A 24,351-nucleotide genomic window follows, 5' to 3' on the forward strand; every position below is an offset into this window, starting at 1 on the left:
CCCCCCCACCCCCCAACAAATACGGATTACTTTTCAATAAACCATATGCAGATTTTTTTTTCTATTTATGCTATTTCAGTATTACAATATTTTTGTCTTATTTTATTTTTTTTATTTTTTTATTTTTTGGGAAAAAATGTTTATGCACACCAAGGATGAAAGTATTAATTTTTTTCTTAAAAAATATCACTAAAAAAATTGTCATTAAAGTATCAGGAAGCAACTAATAAAACACATCAGTTCCTAAAGCTTTTCTCACTTTGTTTGAGCTTTTATGCTGATGCTTTGTTTAGCTGTTGTTTCATAAGACAGTGTGTTGTTGTGATAAGGGGTCAGTTTTGCACTTGTAGGAAAGCAACAATATTTTCTAATGTTTTAAAACTAGTGTTTTTGATGTGTTTAGTGCTTCTTTGTTTGTAAACCAGGGACAAGATGATCAAGGATACTGTAACTGAGACTGTCGTTTATTGTTGAAGCCTCAATGCAAGTTGTTCAGTAGTGCATTACCTAATTGCCCATCAGCTGCCTGCAAAGTGATGCCACTGTTAAACTTGCCTGTGTGTTTGGTGAGTCCCTGTACTAAACACTGTACTGTTGTCTTTGGTGAGGTGATGTGTAATCCATTCCATCAAAAAGCCCTCTATCAAACTTGGACCTGCAGTCAAGTGCACATAAAGACTTTGTGTATCTAGCACATGCAAAGCATTGTGGGATGTTGTCACATTGGAGATAGGCTGCTGCTTTTATTGTTGCACAATGAGTGAATAACAAATAATGGTTGTTGGCCAACAAGAAAAGTGCTGTTGTTTTTTGTTGCATTATGTATGCATTACCTGGAATATTAAAAAGAAGACTGTTGTTTCTGATGAATGGGCTGAAACATAAAAAGAGCCATGTCTATTCAAAGTGAGAACTGTTACCTTCTCTGAGACCTAGGGATGCTCCGATCGATCGGCCAGAAATCGGTATCTGCCGATAATCACATTTCATGACTCGATCGGTACTCACTATTTGTCCGATCTCACGAACCGATCGTAATTTGATGACGTCAACGCCTGACCACGTACATGATGCGTGGGGACATAAATGATTTGACGCCACAGTCATGTCATCGCCGGTGTGGAAATGCTATGACGTTTCGAGAAACAATGAAAAATTCGCTATTTGTCGTGTATGTTTTGCAAGATGATGAATGGATGGTTAATTTTTAACAGCAGATTCAGTGACGTTAGAGCTCAAGTCTGCGGCGCGTTACGTCTCCACGGGAACCGGAGCTGATCGCAGCCGCTCTAGTCAGTGCTTGTGTTTATGCAGCTGCGGCATGTTTCTCTATTTTGTGAGTTGGCACAGCATGGAGGACGGAACAAAACATCGTCTGAGCCGTATCGCTGATCGTGGGCTGCTTTTAAATGAACGTTTATTTATAAAACAAAATATCATCTTTGGCCATATTAGCCTACTCGATAGCATTAACACAGGCTTTACTCCTTTCAAACTTTATCTGGAATGTCACCGTTTCTGTCTGCCACTTCCCGATCAGGCGAACGAACACTCGCGATTTGTTTAGCATCTCAACCGATTTGAATCGTCACATATTTGAATCGATTTTCAACCGGCTCGCGTTCAATAATTACATCCCTACCCGCGACAAACCCGCAAATAATAAGAATGCATTTTAAAGCGGGAGAAACAGAGGTTTCCCCGGTAACGGCTGTATACAAAGCAGCGCTGAGCTCACAAACTCTGCTTTATCAGGCATATAACATGAAAGATGAAATGAAAATGACATCGAAAATTTTCTAAAGATAGTCTTCCTTCAGAAATACAGTGATATAAAAACACCCGCGCCTCGTTTTGATTTTTAAACGTGCAGTAACAACCACCTGAGCCCAACTTCAGTCTACTCATCACCTTAACTTTAACTGCGTTTGTAGCCGGTGACATTGCCAGACTGATAAACAAACACTGACCGGAAGTTAGCTTCGGGCTGGGCAAGGCGCGTGCGCCCGATGAAACCGTCTATATAAAGCTTAGCGCATCAGAATCAGCATCAGTATGGGCCGATCACCATGACAAGAAATCGGTACTCTGTAGACTTGTGCCGGTATTCGGTAATGAATATGCACAATATTGTTATCGTGGGCACTTCTAAATACCGTGAATAATTATATATTACAAATTATTCTGAATTTTGAATGCATTTTAAGAATGCTTTTCCCATCAACTGGTCAAAATGCACAACAGCGCTGTATGCTGCGTGAAAGATGCGTGCGGCAAAAATCCTGATCGGAGCATCCCTATTGAGACCACTATTATGTGGTTGCAAAATTTGATTGACTTTGTTCAGAGACAAATCTTAATTTTATTGGGGAAACTTTGTCGGAAAGAAGCAAAGTTGCATTAATTTTCTCCTTGTTTTAATCACAGCATTTCAGTGGACAGAAACGGCAGGCTCTGTAAACACTGGGTTGGTCTGATAAGAAGACCTCTAATGACAGAGTTACTAGTTCCAAGGTCAAGCTGTATTTGCAGTGCTCTCTACTGGGCTTGTAAAAAACAAACACTGCATGCCTGTTTCTGCTAAGCTAGCTTTATCCTACAAGTACAAACATTTACAAAAAATATCAATCTACTTGAATTGTTCCCCAAAGTCTTTAGGCTGTTTTGAGAAGTCAGTATTTCTGCTTATTAAAAGTCAATCCGCAGAGACCGTCTTCCTGGCCAGGGCCCATCTCAGCAGCGTTGACCACAGAGACGTCTTTCTCACTGTTCACCAGTGCATAATGGTATGTGGCTAGAATGCCAGACTCAACCAGGAAGTGTTTCACTGTTCGAGTTCAACTGCTTTACACTTCTTAATGTCATACACAAAGCCTGATTGATTCGTTTTTTTTAGCACTCTTTTGTGAACATTTCAAACCTTTTGTGGGCTGACGCCACCGATGGTCATAGAACAGGAAGTGTTCATGGGAAGGTGATTCATTTACACTGATTGTATGAGAAGACAGAGACTTACAAATAAAGAATTGCATTTGTCTTTCTGTATGTGTGTAAAGCAGCTGTATAGCTGTAGATCTCTGCTAGAGCACCTGTTCCTGTCACTCATGGTTCATCCTCACCTGTTCCAAATAAACAATCTCACAGGTTAAGCCTAAGTTTTACTCTTCCTGTCTACCATGCAAAATTAAGCTGTGTTTGAAATCACTTCCTTTTTCCTTATTGAGTGTTGACCATTTATATTTTGCCAGCTCGGCATAATGCCAAATATCTTTAAGTGCAGAAAGTTAAATTAAATGGATAGAGATAAATTATATTTTATTGTCATTTTAGCATCATGTGAGACTGTGGACAGGAGTAATGTCTTTTGAAAATTTAGTTTTGCCATCACAGGAATATATTCATACAGAAAATTTTTATTTTAAATTGTAAAAACTATTTCACAATACTAATGTTTTTTTTGTAGTTGCAATTCTCTGATTAATGGTTTTTAAAACATTATGAATGCATATTTTAAACAACAGCCAGAACGAAGAATTAACATTTTGTGATACCACCCATGCAACCACAAAGCTGACAATGTATGCATGTTACAAAGTAAGGGTATTACTAATAATAACTCTATGGTGCACAGTAATCAGTCATTTAATATTCAAACATCAGTGTCTGAATTTGCTCGCTAATTTTTGTTCGCTCCTCCCTATCAGCGTTCAGTTACTGATCTGTCATCGTCGTGTCCTTGAAAGGCTCCTCCGCTCCAGGTTGCTCTTGACAACTGGTACACAGTAAGTTGCTACAGTATAAGTAAGCAATGTCATATTTGACATCACTCCTTTAGCACAGTCCTTTGTGGTAATACTTGTCAAATATGAGTTATGACTGCTCATCACCGTGTTGTAAGTATTTCCTTTGCACTGCTTGTGCAGTCTTTTTTCTCCTAGTTAATGTATATCTGCTTCCGGAAACTAGTTTGCAGTTCCAGTTCTGCAACTTTTGTTTGAGTACTTCACTCGCTCTGAATGTTTTCATTACCCTCAGTGTTGGAAATCAGCACTTCATAAAACATTCACACCATTTCCAAGACTCCTGAAGCTGTGACCTTGTGCCCAAGTTGACATCTTTACAAAAGATCAGGTTACACTTCAAATGCTTCCACACTTTTGAAAAATGCCTCTTGCTGTTACATCGTCCCAGGAAGCAGCTGAGTTTTCCCAGGCTCAACCTGTCAAGTGTGGGAGGGGGTTTCGGCCCACACATATCAGAGTCCAGTATTTGGCTTCTGGGAGTGTCTCTGATACCCATGGAGAGAATGGGCAGGGCAAAAGCAGAGAAAAGGGAAAGTATGGAAAACTGGACAGCTTTTTGTACTGCATAAAGAGACAGAAAGTTGAAAGAGCTGACATTTAAAATCCAGCAGCTGCCTTTATCTGTCTTCCATGTTTTGTGAATGAACAATGTGTTAATTGGGATCTCAAGTTTTCACTCAACAATAAGACTTGGATGTGAATTTGATAATTGCTGTTTCTTTGTCTGTGCTTGTGAGGTGTGAAACCATCATGTAATTCAATGCTAATATTAATCTAAAATGTCACTTCAAACAGTGGTGTCATTAGTTACTTCTACTCTGATTTATTTGACTGATTTTTAGTACCCATTTCTTTCTATGTACACTACCACTACCATTTTTAAAATGTAGGGGTGCTCCGATCAGGATTTTTTTAGGCTGATCGCCGATCACAGAAAGCAGTATCTGCTGATATGATCACCGATACCGATCTTTTTAAAGCCTTCTTTTTATCATGTAGTATTTATAGTAAGACTCCAATCAGGAATTTTAGACATTTATTTAGGGCCTGAATTTCATTTTTGAAAATGAATTCCCCTCTTAGGTGACTCTTGTTAGAGGGGATTTTTTAGTTTGAGGGGTGGAGGGGGGGTGCATTTTTTAGACATTTTTCAAAAATATATATTTATCTCACCTAAATGTTTGATCATGCACTGCATTTTTGCGTTTACAATCGTGCAATTGTTGCACTATAGCTTGCACACAGCGCAAGCCTGATTTTGTGAGCTGTATGTGAGGCGGCCTTTTACACCAGGTTCACACATACTCCGTTTGCAGTGCGCATGCAGTCCATGTGTTGTACGTAAGCGGTGCAGAAGCAGAAGGTGCTCACTGTGCTTTCACACAGGAGTCTGCAACTGATCCGTGGCTGTTTACTACAAACACAACATTTATCCATTATTTTGATTTCAAATCCAAACATTGTTACTGAAAATGCTTTTTCAGCCTTGTGATTCTTTTTTTCAGTGCGCATGCAGTCCATGTGTTGTACGTAAGCGGTGCAGAAGCAGAAGGTGCTCACTGTGCTTTCACACAGGAGTCTGCAACTGATCCGTGGCTGTTTACTACAAACACAACATTTATCCATTATTTTGATTTCAAATCCAAACATTGTTACTGAAAATGCTTTTTCAGCATTGTGATTCTTTTTTTTTTACACAATGCAGTAGCTAATACAATCTTTCATAGATGTGTTTAAACGCAATAAATATAAGAAACACATTATTCAATGATTTTTACTTTTGCATTTACTTCTAGATTGATATATTAGATTGCTCAAGCAAGTGGCAAACACCGCGCCGCAACAGCTAAAGTCTGTCTACACTGGACGCGACAAAGCGACCGTTGAAAATCATTTGAAATTTGTGTCAATACGTCATAAATAGAACGCAGTAGCAGTTTTCTGTCGGGGATTTGTCGTGTCGCGCCGCGCCGCATCCGGTGTAGACAGCATCACTGATTATAATGAGTTCTATAGTATTTTGTTGCGCCGCTCGTGTCCAGTGTAGACACGGTATTACATTATCACAAACATTCTAAATTAAAACTTACCATTGACAGAAACAGTCAGTTCTACTGCCTTTTTTTTGCATTTAAATCTTTTACAAGCAATCTTAAGGTTCATAAAGAACTTTGTTTTCCTACCTCCATGAGTGCCATCTGTTATTGCCTTGTTTATCTAAAAGTGCTCTTTTCCTTTAAACCTAGCCAAAAAGCCTATGTTGACTGTGAAACACAGTAGACTTTAATATGCATTTATGGTGTAATTACAAAATTTTCGTGTCAATCCATGTTCATATTTACCGCAAACAATGTGCTGTCACTTTAATTCAGCGCTTGTAGCGGAAACTATCTCTGCACTGCTGCAGACGCACCGCTACTGGAACGCACTGCCGGACCGCAACCGTGTACAGTGTGAACGCTTTAATCCGTTAACATGAGCGCGGAAAAAATACACACTGCAAATGGAGTAATGTGAACCTGGTGTCATGTGTGTGCGCTGCAAGTGTGCATGAGCGCTCAGTCTCCAGGAGAGCACGCAAGTGCTGAATGGTTTAAACACTGGCAAGAATTAAAAAGAAATGCAATTTATAAACTTTAGTGACGACGCGACACTGTCTCGATTGTGCAAGTGACAATTCCTGTGTTAACTGTGCAGCATGCAGCTCGCTTATAGTGCAGACGCGATGTGATTTGAAGCCATTTGTGCATTTTGAGAAAGAGAGAGTGCGCGCTGTGATTCACTCACGCTGTTTGTGAAATTGTCTCGCAGAAAGTTTTCAAATGAGCTACTTTATAAGTTATTTAATGAAGAAATATGACGAAATACGTCATCAGCTTGAGATCGTTTTTTTGAGATTGGCCTTTATAGAGACCACCGATCAATCATCCCAAAGCGATTATCGGTCGATAGTAATCGGTAGCCGATCAATCGGAGCACCCCTATTAAAATGTATGATGTTTGTAAAATGTAATTTATTCCTGTGATGGCAAAGCTGCATTTTCCGCAGCCATTACTCCAGTCAGTAATAATATTTGTCTTTTCCTGTTTCTAGGTCTGATGCTTTGCTGCAGCCATGTTCAGCAAGAAGAAAAAGCAACGGATTCAGATCTCAGCCCCCTCCAACTTTGAGCATCGTGTCCACACTGATTTTGATGAGCAGGAGCAGAAGTTTGTGGGGCTTCCACGCCAATGGCAAAGCCTCATTGAGGACACGGCCAAGAGGCCCAAACCTTTCATCGACGCCACAGTCATCACTACTGTAGAGCCACGCAAGGTCAGAGGGAGGGAGTCGGCATGTGTGTTTGGTCTAGGTCTTTAGTTTTTGTATGTTACTGTTGGTGAGTTATAGCAGCAAGTTTTAGATTTACTGTGAGAGATTCTTTTTGATGTTTACAAGTAGGGTTGGGAATTGAGAAGTGGTTCCATAAAAAAAAACAAAAAAAAACAACAACTCATTACTTGTTTGCATATCCCAGGCAATTGTACGGGGTCGTAAGATCGGTGACGATGGCTCTCTCACGTGGCTTTTGGATGAGTTTGAGACCATGTCGGTGATCCGCTCAAACTCCCTGCGGAGAGGCAGTCCACCACCGCAACCACGCCGAGACTCCGGATCATCGGGAGGGGGCCATGAGAACGGAGAGCACTCCCAATATAGACACCCTGATCGATATGGAGACAGCAAAGAGAGGTGCACAGATGACATCTCTTATTCCATCTAAATTTTTGGTTTCCAAAGACTACAATGGCAATATTGACAGTGAGACTTTTTTATGTATGTAGGGAGAAACCACGTCAGGAGCACCCAGGTGCTGATCCCAGACAGTCTCAGCGCCCAGCCCGGTCATCCAGAGAGGACAGCCGACCTCAGCAGCAGCCTCGCGGTCAGGAGCCCAGCAGACACAAAGAGCCTGACTGGTCAGCAGGGCCAGCCGCACCGCCCCAGCACAGAGAACGCGAAAGAGACAGAGACAGAGAGCCACGTGATTATCATGATCAGGTGGTGAGGCGAGAGGGGGCCAACGATAAGAGGCCCAAATCTAGCTACACCGGGAGGGACAGCGGCCCACAATCACCCCGTGAGAAGAGACCACTATCTGGGCCAAATATTCGTACCCCTAACCTACCTGTTACAGAGGGAGTGATAAAGACCGCACAGCAGACCAGCCGACCTTTCAACACGTACCCACGATCCGAAAGTGACTCTGGGAGGAGCCCCAATGTTCAGGTACACAGAAATCAAACGAATTATACTACCTTGTTTCTACAATATGAATTTCTTTTTTTAAATGCGTATAATAGGGCTGGGCTGCAAAGTGTTGTACATTTATTATGTAATAATTTTATTGTATTTTTATGTAATAAAATGTGATTTATATTATAAACAAATGTACATTTGTATAAAAATTACACTGTTCATTATATATAATATATATGAAATATACGATTTTTTTAAGGGGACATAACTCACTCCGTTTTTTCCAATCTCATGTTAATCTTGAGTACCTATAGAGTAGTATTGCATCCTTCATATCTCAGAGTCTTTAGTTTTATCAGATTTATAAAAGACTGATACAGCTTTACGCTTCTCTCCAAAAACAGTTGAGCTCCTGGAGGTGTGCTGTGGGCGGAGAGTCACAAGCACACTAAGCTTTTGCGTAGCAATCATCTGCAAGGTGTGACATTGACATAAATAAAACAGGAACAAAAAGTTTATTAACTTAAATTTTATTTAATTTGTTTATAAAACATTCTTCACCAAAATGCCGGGAAGAAACAAACACACTTGCACAACTCAGTTGCTGCCCCTGGAGAAACAAACTGCATCCACTGTTCCCTTAACACGCTGGGTTCTTTGGAAAGATGAACAAGATTATCTTTCCCTCACAACCAAAAACACACTTCTTTGGTGACATTAGGTGTGTTCAACTTGACGCAGCGCTGCACAGACCGATCAGTGTATGACATCAAACTACTGCAAGAGTGATTCGAAAGCATAAGGAGCCGTCTGCTTTCTATAGAGATCTCCCATGGAGATCCATTCATTTTTCTGGATTTGGCTAACTGCTCTTGTTAATGCAATGTGGAACAAACATGATCACACAAACGTGCACACACAGACATGCACACATACCTGGTCTTCATTAATTATAAATATATTCAAAATATATTCTTATTTATGTTTGTTTTTGCAGGATTTAAAACCAGGAAAATCTCTTGAGCCTTCCCACCACAACGGCCCCTCTACTGGGGCAGTCCGGGGTGGAAACAGCAGCGGTAAAAGTGGTTCTCAGGGGCAGCACAGAGCAGAGCCCCAGCATCACGCCTCCCACCCAGCCTTAGGCCCCGAGCCCCCTAACAGCCAGCAGATACCCCCGATACCAAAACCGTCAGGCCTGGCTGCACCGTCACAGCAGACGCGCTCACCTCAGAGGGAGCCGCAGCGGGTCTCCCACGAGCAGTTCCGTGCTGCCCTGCAGATGGTGGTTGACCCTGGAGACCCACGCACATATCTGGACCACTACATCAAGATCGGTGAAGGTTCCACCGGCATTGTTTGTATTGCTACAGTGAAGACCACAGGCAAGCTGGTGGCTGTAAAGAAGATGGATCTGCGAAAACAGCAGCGACGAGAATTGCTGTTTAACGAGGTGGGTGCAATCCACAGGAGATTACAGTGTTATAATTGGTTGTTCAGAAAGGTGTTTGTGTGTGATATGTAGCACATGGGAGCTTAAGGCTGAAATTCCAATCAGCGACAGAAAAGCAAAAATGCTTCTTCAGTGAAACATTGTTTATAGATTGCATGAAGGAATTGTGTGAAAATTATAACTGCTGGTTGATTTTCCTCCCACAAAATCATTCCTTTTCCACTTAATGATATTTTTAAATAGAAACCTTCTGCTGGCTTTGTTTCTTGTTTCTAAGGTGGTGATCATGCGGGACTATCACCATGAGAACGTGGTGGAGATGTACAACAGTTACTTAGTAGGGGATGAACTCTGGGTTGTCATGGAGTTCCTTGAGGGTGGAGCTTTGACTGACATAGTCACACATACCAGGCAAGTATTTCTTAGAAGTCCAATCACTAATTGTTTTTTCAGTTTTGTTCTTAATCACATGTACTTTCAGATTCTCTTTAAAATAATTTATTGTATTAGTTTTTGCTTCTTTTTTAAATCTATTTTTTTTATCTGCACATTTCTTTTTTTATATCCACATTTAAAAAAAAAAAAAGTATTAAAATTTTTTATTTTCCAGCACACCTAACAAGCCACTAAAATGAAAATATGATCAACCATAAGTCCACACATCTCTAGGAATTAGTGCTGTCAAAATTAACGCTTTAACGCAGGTGATTAATTTTTTCAGTTTAACGCGTTAAAAATATTTAACGCAAATAACACAGGGGTGGAGCTAGGGTTGCCCACCACACTCACAATTGCTGCTTCTATCTCTTTTTTTCTTGACAAGAATTGCATTTATTTAGATGCAGAATGTCTTTACGACCACATGAAACTGGAGACTTTTCAGACGCGCACTCCAACTTCGCCTCCGCACCAGGTGCTAGTCAAGCACAGAAATGGCACAGGTACAGGTGTTGTTCAGTAGAACAACAGCTAACTGCAGTCAGATGAGATGTTGTCCGGTCATATGTTAATAAAAAAAAAATTTCCTGTCCTGTCAGCCGTTGCACGCACAAATGCGGCGGTGCGGGCTGTAGCCTGTATCATTTCATATTAAAGCGCGAAAGAAACTACGAGCATGCAATGTCATAGATATGTCGTCAGTTAAGTCATGAAGTTACCAAAAAGGTGATTAAAGCTGGCTTAAAATTGTGCATGTAAGTATTTTTTATATATGAGTCACATTTAAGAACATGTTTTATGAAATGCAGTGGTTTTCAAAACTGTTCTGGAGCAGCCCAGAACTGTCTCCCTCATCTAACACACCCGATTCAACTCGTCAGCTCATTAGTAGAGACTTTAAGACCTGAAGTGGGTCAGAAAAGATAAAGAGTTTTGAGAAAATACAATACATGTCAGATCTGCATCATGTTCAGCAGCAGCAGCTCTTAAAGTAACCGCAGACAAAAAAATCTAATAACCCAGCTGCTGTGATGTCTGTTAATCAAGGAAAAAAAGAGGAAATCAATAACTTGTAGCTTTAAGGATTCATCTATTTAATTTAGAATTTAGTGTTTGATAACTTGTTCAATTTCTGTATATTTAATTTCCTACTTGCTGAAGGGCACAAGTGACTATGATGTTTATTATAATGGGTTTATGTGAAGATTGTTTTAAGTTCACTTAAATTAAAAGTTATTTTTTAAAGTGTAATAGATGTTAAAATTGATAGCTCTTAATTATACTGTAATGTTGAATGGCTAGTCAATGGTTAAATATTAGGGGGAAAAAACTGCTTTCTAGAGACATCAGTAGTATAGGTATCAGTAATACTCGCCTTCAGTCATAACAAAGATGCCATTAAACAAATATTAAAAATATACTGTCTTTATATTGTTTCTGCATTAATTTGAAGATTGAATGTGAAATTATTGCAATATAAAAATATATTAAAAAACTTAAATGTTAGGTGGGATTAATCGCGAATAAATTCAAACAAAATGTGCGATTAATTCACAGCACTACTAGGAATTAAATAATTCTGTTGTCTTTGTGACAGAAAAAAAATGCATTTACTAATAAAAATATTAAAATATACATATTGTAATAAAAATATGAAATACATTTATGTTTAAAGCCCATTCACCTGTTACTGAGCAATAGTGCAGTACCACTAGGTGGCAGGATATCACAGCAGTCCAGTTTGGTATGTCATTCAGTCTGTATGATCATTTTATCAGCCTATAAAGATTTCATTCAATGTTTAACATTTCCTTTATTCTATTTGTCTTTTTTTCAGGATGAATGAGGAGCAGATTGCCACCGTTTGTCTGTCTGTTCTGAAAGCTCTCTCGGTCCTTCACTCCCAGGGAGTCATTCATAGAGACATTAAGAGTGATTCTATTCTTCTCACCCATGATGGCAGGGTAAGTCCCTCACCGCTCTTAAAGGAAAAATCTACTTCAATTACGTCAGATGATAACTAGTTCTTTGGTCCTACTCTATGCAGAGCTGAAGCTTTACAAGTCATGTTTTGACTTGTGTTATGAGCTCAGAAAGCTGCCCTACTTGCTGCCATTGTGTTGTTGTTTTCTGAGAACCTCAGTGTTGATGTTTAAACAGGTTTTTGACAGCCCTGTTCTTTTGTGTTCTCAGACCAGCATGTCCACTCGTGTGAGAAGATGATCTAAATGTGTCATCAAGTCAGCAGTGTATTAAAGCAGAATTAAATTGTTGACCAAGTGCTGAAATCTCAAGAACATAATAATTTACTTGAATACTTCACTTAAGAGAACTCAAACCTGGTATACCCCGGTTTAAAAAAGAAACTATCGTTCGTAATACATATTAGTGGTGGGTTTTTTTTTTTTTGTAGCCAAATGCTTCACAATGCATTTACAGAAATATAACCTTGTAATTTCCTGCCATGATACCAAACCCATATCTTTTTTTTTCTTTTTTTTTGATGGTGCTGAAATAGGCATTGGTTTGTTAGAAGAGGACTGTACTTCATCGTGTGTGTGGTTGAAATAGGCGGAAGTTCTTTCAGCCACCCTCAGCTGTTTCTCGGCAGGGGCTGATTGTCTGTGCGTGTGTGTTTGACCTTACATGTTTCATTTCCTCTTGCATGTTTCTGACACTACTTCTCATGCAATATCCCAGAGGCGCATAATTTCTTGCGTAGTCAAAGTATTGCACAAGCTTTCAGTGAAAATTCGACAAGCTGCTTTGAAGCTAATTAACCAATTATTTGTGATTCAAACAGGCCTGTTTTCACTTTCACATGTTCTTTTGCAGTATAATTTCATGTAACAGTGAATGTTTTAGAGCACATGAAGAGAATTAAAATATTAACCAGCAGATGATTATTCACACATTTATAAATGTGTTTTAATATTTAATGTTTTAATATTTCTATCTGCTTTAAGGATGTCAAATGGTTCTTTGATACCAAAATTATAGTGAAATTAAAATGAAAAGTTCTGACTCCGTTTAATAATGATCTGATGGCTGCTTTCAAAGTCGCGTCGCATGTGTACTTGTGCACGTGATCTGCAGAGAGCACTTGCACTACCAGTGATCTTGCTGTGCATGAGAACGATTGCATGCTTTTCTCAATTAAAATGTCATCTTAGTGAATTATTAATGGCTTGTCTTAAAATGCAACTTAACAGACCTGCCATTGTCTCTTTTGTTGTTAATATTAATCTAACCAGTGTAGAAAAACCCCAGCAGTTTATTATTACACTTAAGAGGAATAATGACCGGTGGATGCATAATAATGCAATCCCAACCTATGAAAAAAGAAGGCTAAATAAAAGTCTTGATTTGTTTTGGCAACTAATATAACTTTTCTCTTTCTTTTGGTGTTATCTTTGTTGTCATTTGCAGGTGAAGCTGTCCGACTTTGGCTTTTGTGCCCAGGTCTCTAAAGAGGTGCAGCGCAGGAAGTCTCTTGTAGGAACACCCTATTGGATGGCCCCAGAGCTCATCTCAAGACTCCCATATGGACCAGAGGCAAGTCACATCCCCCTTTACTACATATGTTGCATCAGAGTCCTACACGCAGGCACGGGTGACCCGCTAATATCTGATGTAATGGGTGGAGTATTATTTACAATAGCCAAGACTATTACATGACTGCATTCGATACCTCTGATTACTTTCAAACAATCCCGTGCTTATTTGTGTTCATTCTCTGTATTCTGAAGACAGTAAAAATGGTTTTATTTACAATGCGTTCTATTCACACATGTTTCTGTTGAGCTTATGAATACTGAAAAATTATTTTAGCTTACCTGATTTAGTAGATTTAATGCGGGTGCGGTCTTAATGTCAAACGGGTCGGGTACGGAATAATATTAGTGCTGCTGTCAAATAATGGGTCAGGCGTTCTGTTAAGTACTGCGGGTGGGGGTTTACCAAACAGGACCCGTGCAGGACTCTGTGTTGCATTACTGCTGACAGCACTGCAACTCACACAATTAAAACTGTTTCTACAGGTGGATATTTGGTCACTTGGCATTATGGTCATTGAAATGGTGGATGGAGAGCCGCCATACTTCAATGAGCCTCCGCTCAAGGCCATGAAGATGATACGAGATAATTTGCCACCCAAGCTCAAAAACCTCCACAAAGTAAACCCATGTCCTCTTGCTTAACCATCTGGGCAAATACATATTAATGTTTAAACCAGTGTCTACTGACCAGATTAAGCATGTTTGGCACTGCAGCTTACAATGTTGTTCTGTATCCATAGGTTTCGCCACTTCTCAAGGGATTCTTGGACCGGATGCTTGTGCGAGATCCTGCCCAGAGGGCCACAGCTCAAGAGCTGCTAAAGCATGCCTTCCTGGGTAAAGCGGGCCCTCCCTCTTCCATTGTTCCCCTCATGAGACAAAACCGCATGAGATGAGAAGAGAAATCTGGGTGGAATCTGTCAGACCCTCTGAGTTCAAAGCAAAAACCCAGATGCAAAGATGGAGTCTGTTCTCTGCACAGCTTAAACATCTGAAATTATTGTACAGGTCAAGACTTTTAGGAGAAAAGACCACTGATGCTACGGACATTAAGAGGTTTTTTTAGCCAGGTATTTTTACCACTGTTTTTATTACACTATAAAATACACCACATTTGGTGACATGAAATAGACATGATTAGATCCTTCACAGTGTTCTGCTGGAAGAGGTTTCCCTTTCCGACTAATTCAGAAACACGAGAACATGTGTTCTCTCAGTGGTTTTATGCTTGACCTCTAAGACTGTGCTTTTGGTGAACCAAATTAAGGAGGTTTAGACATTATGAAAATGAACCACTTGGAGATTCTAATCTGCCCTCAATGCAAAGCAACAATTTGATGGATTTGTTCCAAACAAGCTTTTTTTTTTTCCCCATGCACTTCTTCTTTTGCACCATGACCACACTACTCAGTCCATTTTTAACAACTACTGAAGAAAACCTTTTAAAAAAGAAAATATGAAACTTTCGGCTCCTGTTACAACACTAAGCAATGGTAAACACTGGAGGTGTTTTTTTTTTTTTCCAGACCATTTTTAATTTTGATTTAATGAACAGAGTTATATTGGTTTTGTTTTTATATTGTGTTTTGAGTGACAGTGTGATGTTTTAAACACGGTTCTGAGATTGCGCTGCACTCCAATGTGAAACTTCCTCCTTTGATTCATTGTTCCACTTTATGTAATAAAGGGGGGAAGGGTTGGGTGTAGGGTTTTTTTTCTCTTCCAAAACTTTCACCATGGCACCGCGCCACATTAGCTGAGGAGATTGAGTTGTTTTCTATGTAGGGCAGTGTGTTCCTTTCATGTGCGCCCAAATCCTCCAGCTAAGTAGCTTACATCTTTGAAGTATCGTGGCCTTTCTCTGAAGGATTCATTGTGGATGGTTTTGTCGGAGAGATGTTGAACTATACAAATGTATAGCTGAGCTTTACATATGCTCTATTTTATGAGAGCTCGTTCAATGGAAGTGGACCATATAGGTATAGATCCCACACACTAAAATGCGTTTGTACTCGTGTAATTGGCCATTTACACTACGGCGTTTTGTTATAAGAGCACCATGACACGTTCGAGGATTAAGAGAAGAGTAGTGGAACAACCAAAGGCAGTTTGAAATTGTGAATGTTTATAATACTAATTAGTCCAAGTACACTACACCACATCACTTCAAAGGAATTGTTCATCTTTATACGAAAATGTTGTCATTTATTCACCCTCATGACCTGTATAACTTCCTTTCTTCAGCGTTTTTTTTTTTTTGACTCCATCAAAAAAACAAATCACTAAGTTGACATCTTATGTTTCACAGAAGAAAGTCATATAGGTTTGACACGGTATGAGGGTGAGTAAATGATGACAATTTTCTTTTTTGGGTGAACTATCCTGTATCTATCTTCAGTCACAAAGATCCAGGACCAAAGTGGATGGGAACGATGGAAAGAAAAAAAAAACATTGAAGGCTGTTTAAAAATTATTCAGATTTGTTGTAGTGACTCCACATGAATACTAGCTAATCATTTGAGAATATGTGGATGCACGTTTGTGAGAAGATCGAGGTCGCATTTACATTCAGTAATTCACAAATTGAGGAAGAACTGTAGAGATTAATCCTAGACTATATATTTTGAGTTTTTCTAAAAATTGTTTCTTTTGCCGAGGGCCTAAACTGTAACACAGCAACCCTAACTCTAATTGTAGATGTGAAGGTATGAGAAAATTAATGACAGTTATTGACCGACGTAATAAATATAAAAACACTACTAGAATGTTTGTTTTTTCCCACCAGTAAAAGTTTTTAATGGCATTTCTTTACAAACTGGAATTGCGTTACTTTTTCAGGAGGTGAAACATAACGAAACGATGACAATCAGGCATTGGAGCAAAGTATGTACATGCATTTAAATGTATATTCAGAGATGAATAAATAATGAAATTGAGAGAATAGCGTTTATAGGCTCACGTTTATCTGTGAAATATTGTAGGGATTGTAGATAGTTGTTTAAGATCCTCAGTGCACTGAAGCAACAGGTTAGCAATCCTACAAACAAAGAAAAACCGCCTTAATGCATCTTTAATGCAGAACTGAAAATGAACACATTCTGTTTAGGCAATGGATGTTCCACAGTATGCTACTTGATTTGTGACCAGCCACACTTCTTTTCTTTTTCTTTTGATACGTCTGCAAATGTTTAATGACTTGACTGTTTAGAAAGAGGATACCTCCTATGACCACAAGCCTTATGTGATTGGATGTGTGAATGGATATTGTTGTACAGTGAGCAAAATGGCATAATGCATGACTTTCTCAAAAGACTGATCCAGTGAAATGACTTCTCTATTTTCTGAATTACATTCCCAGGGCTGATCAGAGAATGATCTCTTATGTGGTAAGGGAATGATCTGGATTTTTCTTTAACATTTCCGATTTTGTTCCACTGTGCTCACGATCAGTACTGCAAATGCTCACTGGAAGGGTACATTGTATTATAATATGGCTTTCATTTTTTTTTCTCACTTAGTGAGTCTCAGTCTTAGATTGTCACTGCATTAAAACTAACGGATCGCTCATTCTGCTGTTGACTTATTATAAGCCTGATAGGTTTCTAAATAATCTTGCACTGTATTTTTTTAATTTGTCATCATAATTTCCTTTTCATTATTTAGATAGTTTTAAAGAAACTTGTTTTAAAGGTGGAATAGAAGCATGAACTTTGTGCTCGCCGCTGGCATTCTGACATCATCCTGATGTTCCCCCATGTCTGACAGACTCGCTTTGGACTAATCATCTTCAACATCTATTTGAAACTGCTACTGACAGGCCTGTTTTTTTTGTGAAGTGTAAAATGGTTCATACTTGTTCATACTAGTTCTGTTTTGTTTTTTCCTTTTATTTCAAAGTGTTGTCATTTTGGTGGACAACTGATGTCAGAGTTCCCTCTATAATATGTGAATTTTTACTGGTGGTAAAATTAACTTTTTTTTTTTTTAAATACAGTTTTTAAACATGATCTTTCGGCATTTTTTTAATTTGTCATCATAATTTCCTTTTTCATCATTTAGATCGTTTTAAAGAAACTTGTTTTAAAGGTGGAATAGAAGCATGAACTTTGTGCTCGCCGCTGGCATTCTGACATCATCCTGATGTTCCCCCATGTCTGACAGACTCGCTTTGGACTAATCATCTTCAACATCTATTTGAAACTGCTACTGACAGGCCTGTTTTTTTTGTGAAGTGTAAAATGGTTCATACTTGTTCATACTAGTTCTGTTTTGTTTTTTCCTTTTATTTCAAAGTGTTGTCATTTTGGTGGACAACTGATGTCAGAGTTCCCTCTATAATATGTGAATTTTTACTGGTGGTAAAATTAACTTTTTTTTTTTTTAAATACAGTTTTTAAACATGATCTTTCGGCTCCTTCATTTCACTCTTTAAGCCAGATGTGGTAGTATGATTTTGTTCTTGAGATGAACAGAAGGATGATGAACAGAACGGTTTCATACTAGCACAGGATGTGTCATAATTTTTCTTGGTGATATGTGATAATTATCTAGATGGTGTGAACTGGGAAAGTACTTTCGGTGAACTCCGATGCATTTTATTAAATTATAAATAATGTTTAATAATTTCATAATATTTTATAATTTAAAAACTACAAGCAGAAGCTGCTTGTTCATATTTTATTAAATTAGAAATCTATTGTAATTTAACAAATAAAATATCAATATAGAATAGCTAGAGAGAGAGATAAGGCTGAACACCCCTGCTTTACAACATTAGATATGTTTAAATGCGCCTCTATGATGCCCAGAAATGCAGTCTAGTTAGGCTGCTCTTAAGCTTTTGAGAGACAGCCACCGTCGGTGCATATTTTCGCTCTTTCGCTCACAGGCGATGCATCCACCCTGTATTTTATCACTTCTGTTTTGTTTCTGTTTTCTGCCTTTTCCTCAGATTTTAAGCCAAATGGGGAAGCGGGTGCGCTTTAGGTGTGGTCGTAAAAATATTTGTATAAATAATAAAACCACAGTACTGCTTTTCCACAAATTGCTTTCGGTTTCCAGAATATGATGACCAATGTGGGCGGTCCGTTCTCGTCGCTGTGGGCGGGACTGTCGTGATCGCGCAGGCCGGCGACCAATCAGAGCTCGAGCTGCGCATGATAACTCAGCTGTGCGGTGAGTCATCTGACAGCTGCTCTGGAATAGATGCACTTGTTGAATCGTGTCCCATTCAGCCGGGGGTCACAGGTTGTGTGCTAAGTCATCTGAAATCTTTGACGGCTCCCTCGTGAATGAAAACGACTGGACTAGATCGATTTTATAACCTCACATCACCGCGAGCTGCATTGCCAGGTGAGTTTCGTTTTGGATCAGACTTTAACATACAATACGATGCAACAATAGAGCTTTTGTGCACCTGTCTTCCTTTTCTCAAATCTACAGTGAGCGTGTGAATAGTGCTATTGAATCACACATGGGTTTTGTACAGTGTTATAGTGAACAGCAGTGACGAACAGAATCAGCATTGTAGATGAATGGCTTGGTTAGCAGAGCAGAAGACTCAAAGATCAGTTCTCTTTTATCGTATGTGTCAGTGATGTTTCCCGTCATACCCATAACTAGCTGTTTAAATGCCAGTTAAAAGAAAAATGCGTTTTAATATAGCACAGCAATTTCACATTTCAACTCCATTCTTTGCTTTACTCTACTGTCACTACTGTGTACACTTTAAAAATATTTTCCAAAATGTAAACAGATTATTTTTTTAAAGAAAATACCATTTCAGTTTTTCTACTTAAAAATGTCATGTTTAATACAATTTGTTATTTGTTTGTAAAATTTACTAGCAATTTCTGAGTGAAAATTATTTTACCCCAATTTGTGACTTTTTGCAGATCAAAATAATTTTGTCACTACATTATATACACAAATATAATGGTGTAGTGAAAATCGTGTAGAGATTAATTGATATTTTTGTGACTGATAATGATTTTTTTTTTGTTCCATAACCAATATGCCATATACAGAGGCTTTTAAAAATTGTTTTATTTCTGATTTTAACATCAGAATAAGTAAAATAAATTAATTAATTAAAATTATATTGACACAGTACAAACTGCATTATAAATAAATAAATAATATATACAAATAAATAAATGGCATTCATGCCATTATTTTTTCTGCAAATCTAAATTTAGCTTTATTTTTTCTTTGCATTTCATTTATTTAGTTGCTTTGCATTTATTGCATTTATTGATTGCTCCAATACTGATGATCTGAGAATCGATCAAACTGATTATTGTTCTAGTTTGTGGTCCATAGGACTGCAGTCATGACAGCAGAACATAATATACCTACACAATATTCTCCCTATGCACAGTATATATAATGCACAATACAACTTGCAGTATGTAGTTCACATAATCATTGTGCAAAATGCACTTACTGCTGACACTCACATCAGTCTTCCACAGTTTAATAATGTATTTAGTAAAGGAGGTGGTGGCAAGCCGCCCACGTTGTGGTCTGTTTTGTACCAAGCTTATGAGTGAAAATGTCAGGCTGCCAAGAAGGGACAATCCCGCATGTTACACAGATGACTATACCTTTGCAGAAATCAAAGCAAGCGTTCAGTGTTCATGCTTCTGGAGTTGTTTTGTGTGCATCTTGCTCCACTTTGTGGCAAAACTGCCAGTCATTTTTAGACCACTATCGACTGACACCCTGACATTTAACGCCTCTTTTGGTTTGGGAAATTGCACTCTGGGTTGTGCAGGTTGTGCTATTCTTGGGTCACAGGCTGGGTGTGGTGTGTGCCAGCTGTAGCAAAGCCAGCTGTAGATGCATCCCTTCTCTTTGTGTGCGACCACACCAACATGTGGTTAATGGTTTAAAACACCCTGTTAGTCACACATGTAATGCACTTAAAAATGCATCTCTGAATGATGCTTGCAATGCAGTAGATGCAAGACTCAGACCTGTGCATCTGTTCAGTAATGGAAACTGCTGATACGTGAATAGCTGCAGCTTCCTGAGCTCTGTCTTTGTGTTTGTGCGTTGTGTCAGCAGGACAGGTGTTTTGATGTCTGCACAGCGATTGTCTCTCTGGCCATGTGTGCGTACTGCCCTGAGCTGCGGGGTTCTCTTGCTGGCTGCTCTGCCAGACTTCACCACAGGTATGAAGATTTCCTTTCAGCAACCCACATCTTCCTCTTCCAGATTACCAGCCACTAGTAAAGACTGTCAAATTATCAGTTTTGCAATAATCACTTATGAAACTTTGTATAGGCACTTGTGGGCCAATCAGTCTTGTTCAATCTATTAATCTATTCAAAAATAACACTCTTACGGTGAGCATGTTTTTCATTTCTGAATTAAAATTAATTTGGTTATTTTTGGGGGGTCAAAATGTCAGGGTGATACAACTTTCTTGATCATAATGAAGAAATAAATCAGTAAATAAATGAAATTATTGAAAAGAAAATCATATGAATTTTTATTAATTATTAATAGTCATACTAATATTATTATATCTATTCATAATTATTATTATAACAATTAATATCATGTAATATATAATAATTGTTTTATTGTGTAATTAGTTTGTAAAAAAAATGTTCATTAGACAAATATTTTAACAAAATTGCTCCACTACTTAATTTGCAGAATGTCTGCCACCAAAAGTCGTGTAGTGCAACATGAATACAATGAGTACATGTAGGGGCTCAATTTTACCTTATCAGGGTCATTTCTAATTTATCTTTCTTATTTCAAGGCAAGAATTGCTCCCATCCGATTGTACCAGAACATGGAGGTTTCCGCTGTGAACCCTCTCCCTGTCGCGGTTTCCCTCAAAAGAGCATCATTCGCTTTTTCTGCGAGCCTGGCTACACTCTACCCAAAAGCCACCATAGGTCAAAGTGTGAGCATGGGAAATGGCATCCCAAAGTGCCCGTCTGCATGCCCCAACCAGGTAAGAGAAAAGAAGAAATGTTTATGCACTTGAAAACTTGACGCAACCACTGCAATTCAGCCATTTACCGTCTTTTGAAGCAAGAGACTGGAAGCAGTGTATGCAGATTTTCCATCTTGCATCAGTTGTCCATTAGATCTGTATTCTGAATGAAGAAAATGTGCTGGAGGAAGGCATTACAAAAGCAGAACCATTAATAAATGACCCAAATAAGCCCCAGGGAAAAAACCATGATGCTTCATTCAGCCACTCACTTCCTTGTCTGAGCTGAAACATGTCACGAGAGGAAACCAACAGCTTGAGCAGGAAGTTAGCAAAGACACCAAACTAACCAGTATTATTTTTTTCTGTGATGCACATAAAGCCTTCGGAAACATTCGCATCATAGAATCTGAATCAAAGGATGTTATCCTCACTCAACCACTTCCAGAAACTTGCCTGGCATCCGGCCTTGATTTGTACATCAGTTTGTTTTCAAGCTCTTTGCAATTGTCTTGAAATGGTTTGTGTGTTTTCTTTTAAACAGAGGGTCATCCTGAACAACCAGAAAAAATAGTCAACTCTATCCCAAGTGTGGCTACGACTGCTATTGGAGTGTCCATCTTCCTTCTCACCACAACGGCCTGTTTGGTCATCAAATCCCGTCTATTCTCCTGTCGCACGCAACGGTATGTCATTTCACTTGTTTTATCGTCCAAAAAAATGCAATGAAATGCACATGACACACAACCTTTCAAAAGTCTGGGGTCAGTAAGATTTTTGTTTTTTAAGAAATCAATACTTTTATTCCTGCAAGGATGCATTAAATTGATCAAAAGTGACAGTAAAGACAAGGTATAAACTCATAATTGTGAGATATAAACTCGTGATTGCAAGAAAATTATTAATTGGTAATTACCAATTACCCTTTTTTTTTATTCCATGGCATAAACAAGCTTGACTTTTCCCCTTGCATTTACAAATTTCTATCTCACAATTAAGAATTTTCTTAGAATTGTGAGTTTATATCTGGCAATTCTGCCTTTTTTCTCTCAGAATTAATGAGATATAAACTCAGAATTGCAAGAAAAAATTCAGAATTGTTAAAGTTAAAATTGTGAAAAGCTAAAAATGTGCAATTTAAAGAATTGTTATTCCGTGGCAGAAATAATCTTCCATAGAAGACTGGAGTAAAGGCTGCTAAAAATTCAGCTAATAAATTACATTCAGAAATATATTTAATAGAAAAATGTATTTTTAAATTGCAATAATATTTCACAATATTGCTGTTTTCACTGTTTTTTTGATTAAAGAAATGCAGCCTTGATGAGCACAAGTGAATTCTTTCAAAAACATACTTCTTACAAAACCAGCCCCAAACGTTTGAACAATACATATCAACATCACATTAACTGTTGTGTCTTTTTCATCAGGCGTTCCTCGGATCAGTTGGACCTTGTTGTCGATGGCTTACCTGTATCTCTTCCCACGTACGAGGAGGCAATCTACAGCAGTTGGGGCCAGCGACTCCCGTCGTTCCGTGGACCCACTCAGCTCCTGCTGACCCAGGACGCATCAGAACACAGTCCGCTGACTTCGCTCATTCGCCCCGATTCCAATCGTTGCACTGACACAGCCAATCATAGCACAGATACTCCACTGCCTCCTTACGAAGAGGTCCAATCACGATCCAGAGACACTGAGAACGACAGGGACGAACGGGCTTTGCAAAGCGCACTTTCTGTTGATAAAAACAACTAATTACTGGACTTTAATGAACTCACCCTTAGCCTTTTGATTGTTCGTTTCCTTGCACAGGAGTCCTTGTGACTTTTCCTTCTGCCTTTGCTTGTGAATTCATCCTTTTTTGGCTTCAAATACCAGTGAAAAACTGGTGTAGATGTTTCGCAATGACCTTATTGGTCAGATATGTTTGGTTTTCCTAGGTAACGTGCTGCAATATTGATTATGTTAATGTTTTCAGTGACCAGCTGGAGATGTGGCTACCCTCCGTGAGGGGAAACAAGGTGTTTTAAGGGGACTTTTATGATTGATGAATGACTTTTATTTAATGATGTAGCCTAGGTATAGCAGCCATTTCCGTAAGAATGATATGCTGTGTAGTTACAGTTTCAGGGTTATGATTTAAGATTAGCATGGAAATAATGATTTCACCTCATTCAGTGTTTCTCAGAGCATTTAGATTGACTGAATGTAAGCAGCAGATTGAGATTGTGCCTATTGACCGATGGATGTAGTATATTTTATTTAATTTTAATTCCTTCCAACTGAACAGATCTATTGTTATATTGCATTAACATATAGAACAGGGGAACAGATTTGAAGTATGCTTGCTGAATGGACACTGAATGTTTGAACAAATATGTTGTATTTGTTTTTTGTTTGGCATTTTATGATATGTAACATTTACATCATTACATCTTGTACATAATTCTGCACAATTAGTGTTTGTAAAAGTAATAATACACTTTTAAAACTTTATGAACTGAATGTTTGCTATTAAAAATGATTTTAAATCTTTTTAGGGTATGTGAGTGGTGTTTCACACATATATTAAGATATATTCTGAGGTTAATAATACCCGCTGAAACTCGCTAAAACTAACATTTTCAGTGGTTTACGTGTAAAGGTGTGGTAAAGAAAAATGTTTTACCTTGTAGAGACTGGCAGCAGGCTGGTCCCCATCTTGAGGTCAAAAGCAGTACTGCACACACGTGCTAGGAAAACAACGAGTGTTTTTGTGTTTATTAATAATCTTCATTAGAGATTGTTGGAATATAATATGCTCTTTACTACATAAGCAAAATAACACCGCAATCTTTTACGTATTAACCACATGGTTTATACCAGTTTTGCCGTTGAAAAGTTCTGCATGGAAAGCATTGGAT

The 24,351-nt window shown here is 38.5% G+C and overlaps 2 protein-coding genes across 3 annotated transcripts in view; both read left to right on the forward strand.

Moving 5' to 3' along the window:
* The window catches only part of LOC107744790 (serine/threonine-protein kinase PAK 4-like), an 18,326-nt gene extending 2,532 nt beyond the window's left edge, over positions 1-15,794 (forward strand). The window contains exons 2-10 of one of the 2 annotated variants that reach the window (XM_016558609.1): positions 6,898-7,119; positions 7,322-7,536; positions 7,629-8,073; positions 9,041-9,496; positions 9,774-9,907; positions 11,772-11,898; positions 13,364-13,489; positions 13,975-14,109; positions 14,232-15,794. In XM_016558609.1, the coding sequence (XP_016414095.1) occupies positions 6,919-7,119; positions 7,322-7,536; positions 7,629-8,073; positions 9,041-9,496; positions 9,774-9,907; positions 11,772-11,898; positions 13,364-13,489; positions 13,975-14,109; positions 14,232-14,387 (1,995 nt within the window). In that variant the 5' untranslated portion in view covers positions 6,898-6,918 and the 3' untranslated portion in view covers positions 14,388-15,794. Of the gene's footprint in view, positions 1-6,897; positions 7,184-7,321; positions 7,537-7,628; positions 8,074-9,040; positions 9,497-9,773; positions 9,908-11,771; positions 11,899-13,363; positions 13,490-13,974; positions 14,110-14,231 lie in introns of those variants that run through there. The other variant, XM_016558610.1, reaches the window with a different exon arrangement.
* A 2,876-nt stretch (positions 15,795-18,670) lies between these two features.
* Positions 18,671-23,895, forward strand: LOC107744814 (sushi domain-containing protein 6-like). Its single transcript, XM_016558638.1, has 6 exons — positions 18,671-18,843; positions 20,560-20,666; positions 21,266-21,463; positions 21,990-22,131; positions 22,876-23,259; positions 23,374-23,895. Exons 2-5 carry the CDS (start codon positions 20,573-20,575, stop codon positions 23,201-23,203), a joined length of 762 nt encoding a protein of 253 aa, XP_016414124.1. The 5' UTR covers positions 18,671-18,843; positions 20,560-20,572; the 3' UTR covers positions 23,204-23,259; positions 23,374-23,895.
* Positions 23,896-24,351: the final 456 nt, after the last annotated feature.

The sequence above is a fragment of the Sinocyclocheilus rhinocerous genome, unplaced genomic scaffold (assembly GCF_001515625.1).
Source record: "Sinocyclocheilus rhinocerous isolate Xijiao unplaced genomic scaffold, SAMN03320098_v1.1 scaffold738, whole genome shotgun sequence".
NCBI lineage: Eukaryota > Metazoa > Chordata > Actinopteri > Cypriniformes > Cyprinidae > Sinocyclocheilus > Sinocyclocheilus rhinocerous.

Excerpts from the sequence above, each read along its gene's own strand:
- LOC107744814 (XM_016558638.1), top strand. The coding sequence starts at position 20,573 with ATGTCTGCACAGCGATTGTCTCTCTGGCCATGTGTGCGTACTGCCCTG. Across the intron at positions 20,667-21,265 it reads TCTGCCAGACTTCACCACAG|GCAAGAATTGCTCCCATCCG; the intron begins GTATGAAGATTT and ends TCTTATTTCAAG. Across the intron at positions 21,464-21,989 it reads CGTCTGCATGCCCCAACCAG|AGGGTCATCCTGAACAACCA; the intron begins GTAAGAGAAAAG and ends TCTTTTAAACAG.